Source organism: Geospiza fortis, unplaced genomic scaffold (assembly GCF_000277835.1).
Source record: "Geospiza fortis unplaced genomic scaffold, GeoFor_1.0 scaffold48, whole genome shotgun sequence".
Lineage (NCBI taxonomy): Eukaryota > Metazoa > Chordata > Aves > Passeriformes > Thraupidae > Geospiza > Geospiza fortis.
In genome coordinates this window covers 109477-113089 of record NW_005054594.1, presented here as the reverse complement: position 1 = coordinate 113089, position 3613 = coordinate 109477, and the positions used below count along the sequence as shown (strand labels likewise).

Below are 3613 nucleotides of genomic sequence, written 5' to 3'. Positions count from 1 at the left end.
AGAGTTAAAAGCACTGACAGTAATATATACATAATTACAGTCCAGGGTTAAGAGCTTATTTAGATGAAAAGGATGGCTTGTGGCACTAAATGTCTCCTTTCACAGAACCCTCAAGCTCCAGGCAGGCATTAATTAATCTCCTTTCACTCCTGCTTCCCTTTGGAAAACATCACCTACCACCTCCAGCTCCATTTGCCTTAGCCTGTTTCAGCAGCAGCTTTCAAAGGGGGTTTGCAGCCCTGGCAGCACCCCTGGCGTGGCACAGGGGGACAGGCAGCACCAGCACTGGCACAGCACCACCAACCAGGGCACTGCAGCCCTGCAAACACCAGCTCAGCTGCAGGGCAGCCTGTTTGGGGAGGGCTGGTGGCAGCAGTGTGATTGCCCAGGTTTTTGTTTCCTTGGAAAACACGGGCTGAACCCCCCCTGGCTTTCCGGTGTCTTCCTCTCCCCTTTGCAGAGAATGTGTGAAATAAGCTCACATCACCCATTTCTGCAGCCAGACAGCATTGTGTGCACTGCTCACATATATCCCTACAGCATCCTGGCTTGGAATTGTCCATTTTTACTCTGTTCTTTTTATTTTCCCCACATCTGGGGGACAGCCGGGTGGGAGGTGACCAAGCCTGGCTTCTCAGGCCACCCTCTCCGCCAGGAGCAATGCAGCTTGGGTGCAACCCTGCATGCAGCCTCTCCTCCCTGCATTGTAGCAGGGGAAAAGGCACCAAAAAGCTGCATCCCCTCCTTGCAGCACCCTGCTTCCACAAAACCAGCGGGGAAAATGCAGCTTGGAGACCAGCTCAGGTTGAAATCGGCCAATTGAACTCAAAAAGCGACGGAGGGAGCCAGAAGTGAGACAGGAGGCAGGCGAGAAAAAGAGGGTGAGGAAAAGCTTTCTGTGGCTCCTGTGGAAGCAGTTTTTAATTCCAGCGTTTCTGCAGGCACAGCTGGGGAGCAGCTGATGTGAGGCTGGTAACAAACCTCCTGTTGCAGGGAGCAGTTTCCCAGCAGCAGCTGAAGCAACCCCAGATAAAACAGCAAAATTGAGTGGACTCTGAGATTCGCCTCCCTGGGGCTCCGTGGGGGCTGTGGGATGCTCCAGCCTGGGCTCTTTGAAGGCTGCCTGCTAAATAAATTCACTTTTATCTGTGTACAACAGCTGCCCCTTTTTGCCCAGCTTTCACAGACTCCAAAGCCTTCAGTTTTTTTGCACATGAAAAATTTTCCTGCCGCTTCAGGGCTGAGGGATGAGCGGCTCTTACCATTCCTTTAATTTAATTTTTAGGGGATTTTGTAGTGTTAAACAGCTGCTGTTTGTTCTGGGAAATGTTCAGGTGCCCTTGCTTAGCCTGGCAGCAAACTGGGGCCGGGTTCTGCAATCAGAACCTGGTTTTTTAGTGAAATCTGAGGATTTTGGGGTCACCCCAGCTGGAGGTGCCTTTAGGAGCTACATCCCAGCGTGGTGAATGGGGCAGCTTGAATGGGGCTTGGCTCCCACTGTGCCTGCAGCAGCTTTGCCCTGGGAGGCAAATTTCCTTTCCCAGGAAAGGCAAATGGCTGAGAAGGCTCTGATTATTTAGCAACACCCCTGGGTGATGCTGTTAGAGACGGATAATGAGATGATTGGCTCTCACAATTAAAAGATAACTATTGTGTGAATATTGAGGGGAGCTTTAGTGGTGTATAGCTATGTTATTGTGGTTTAGATGTCCTCTGCTCTCCCCATAGCTCCCTTTCCCCCCCGTGCTGCTGCCATCAGACAGCCTGGGCTGTCTAGGATAGATAGAGGCTGCACATGCGTCCCTTGCATGGGGCAGGTGGGAATGGAAAAGCTTGGGGGTGCTGAGGGGGTGAGGCATGGCAACACCTGACCCCCAATGCAGTTACAAGAAAGCAGTCTGCACTGATAAATGGCAAAGAAGAGCTGCCTGACAGACTTTGGGAGGGGCCAGGGCTGGCTGATGCAACCCCCAGGGGTATAAAAGACTGAGCATCCATCTTGAAGATGAACTGGCCACGTGGTGTGAACGAGGGGCAGTTCTCAGAGCTGTGAATTTTTCCTTATGTGAAAAATGAGTATTTCATGATTGGCTTTTGGCAAATATTCAAGTGAATATTGTATGTGTTATGTTAGAAAGTTATGCTTTCTTACGTAGTGTGGTAAATATAGTTAAATATAGGTTATAGCATAATGTTAAAATAGAAACTATGCTATATAAGATACTTTTTTTTAAAGAAAGGACTCGCAGCGAGATAGCAGCCACAGGACACCCAAATCTCTCAGAGAAAGAGAATTTATTGCTCTCTTATCGAGTTCTTCCTGCCTCTCTCAACCCTGAAGATGCTCTCAGGATTCAGAGGAAGAAGCTGACACTGCCCAGACAGAATCCTGTGTTTGAATGGAATTTATGCATCATGGATGAGGTGTAGGAATATGCAACAGGCTGTTGCTTTTAAGGGTTAATCCTCTGTTAACGTGGGGCCTTTTTCGGGCTTAATTTGCCCAGAAAGAGGTACCTGGACTGTCTGTAACTCTTTGTTTCTATTGTCTCCTATTGTCCTAATCCAAATTGTCCAAATTATTATCACTCTAATTATATCACTATTTTTCTAACCATTTTATTACTATCAAACTTTTAAAATTTAAAAAAACCCCGAGTGATTGGCGCTTTTCACACTTATATAGTCCTTTTGTATTTGTGTTAAGGTTTAACAAACCTCCTTAAATTTCCAAAGCGAGCAGATGTTTCTCACAGTGCTAAATCTCCTTTTTCCAGTGGGAAAAGGTTTCCCCTCACCTGCGATCTCGTTCTCTTCCAGGTCGATGGTCTCCAGGGCGGGCACGGTGGCCAGGGGCTCCGGGAAGCGCCGGAACCGGTTTCGGGAGAGGTCGATGGCGCGGAGGTGCAGCAGGGAGGTGATTTCCTCGGGCAGCCGGTGCAGGTAATTGCCGGCCAGGTTGAGCTCTGGCAACAGAGAAGGGAGGCGGTGGGATGCAGGGAAAAATATGGGAAAATAACTAATGCACGGCTTGATTTACAGCATCTGGCCCCCGCGGACTGCCAGGTCCATCAGTGGGATTCCAGCTCCGAAAATTGGGCATTTCCATCATTTTTTCTTTTCTTTTCTTTTCTTTTTTTTTTTTTTTTTTTGCCTGCTGGGAATCCCACATTTGGAAGCAATGCTTTCCTAATGAACTCGAGCAGCCTTTTGCAAGCAGAGTCTGTAAAAAAATGAGGAATATTTCCCCATGAACTCAGTGCAATTACCTCTCCAGTGGTCATTTGTCACGGCTTAAGGCTAGCCCTCTATATTCATGTGCCTGAGCCCCTTTTGAGCAATAAACAGAATGGTGGGAGAGAGGCCTTCAGCTGTGAAAAATACCTGTTTGTCACAGTTTACCCATCTGTGATGCTTTTGATGCTTTCCCGCCCCAGAAACGAGCTCCTGTGGGGCCAGGAGCAGCACAGAACCCAAACCCCGCTGTCCCAGCGCCCTTCTCCAGTGACACAGGGCTTTCTGCACTATAAATACCCACACAAGCCGCCCTGGCCCTGCTAATACCCGGTATTTATAGGTCCTGCCTTGTTCAGGCTGTCCCCAGCCCTGGGGC

At 48.8% G+C, this 3613-nt stretch overlaps 1 protein-coding gene across 1 annotated transcript in view; it reads right to left on the bottom strand.

The window, feature by feature from the left end:
- LRRC20 (leucine rich repeat containing 20) overlaps window positions 1–3613 on the bottom strand; it is a 9827-nt gene that overhangs the window by 3676 nt on the left and 2538 nt on the right. Inside the window, exon 3 of the mRNA XM_005430034.2 lies at window positions 2799–2966. Coding sequence (XP_005430091.1) covers window positions 2799–2966 — 168 coding nt within the window. The remainder of the gene's footprint in view (window positions 1–2798; window positions 2967–3613) is intronic.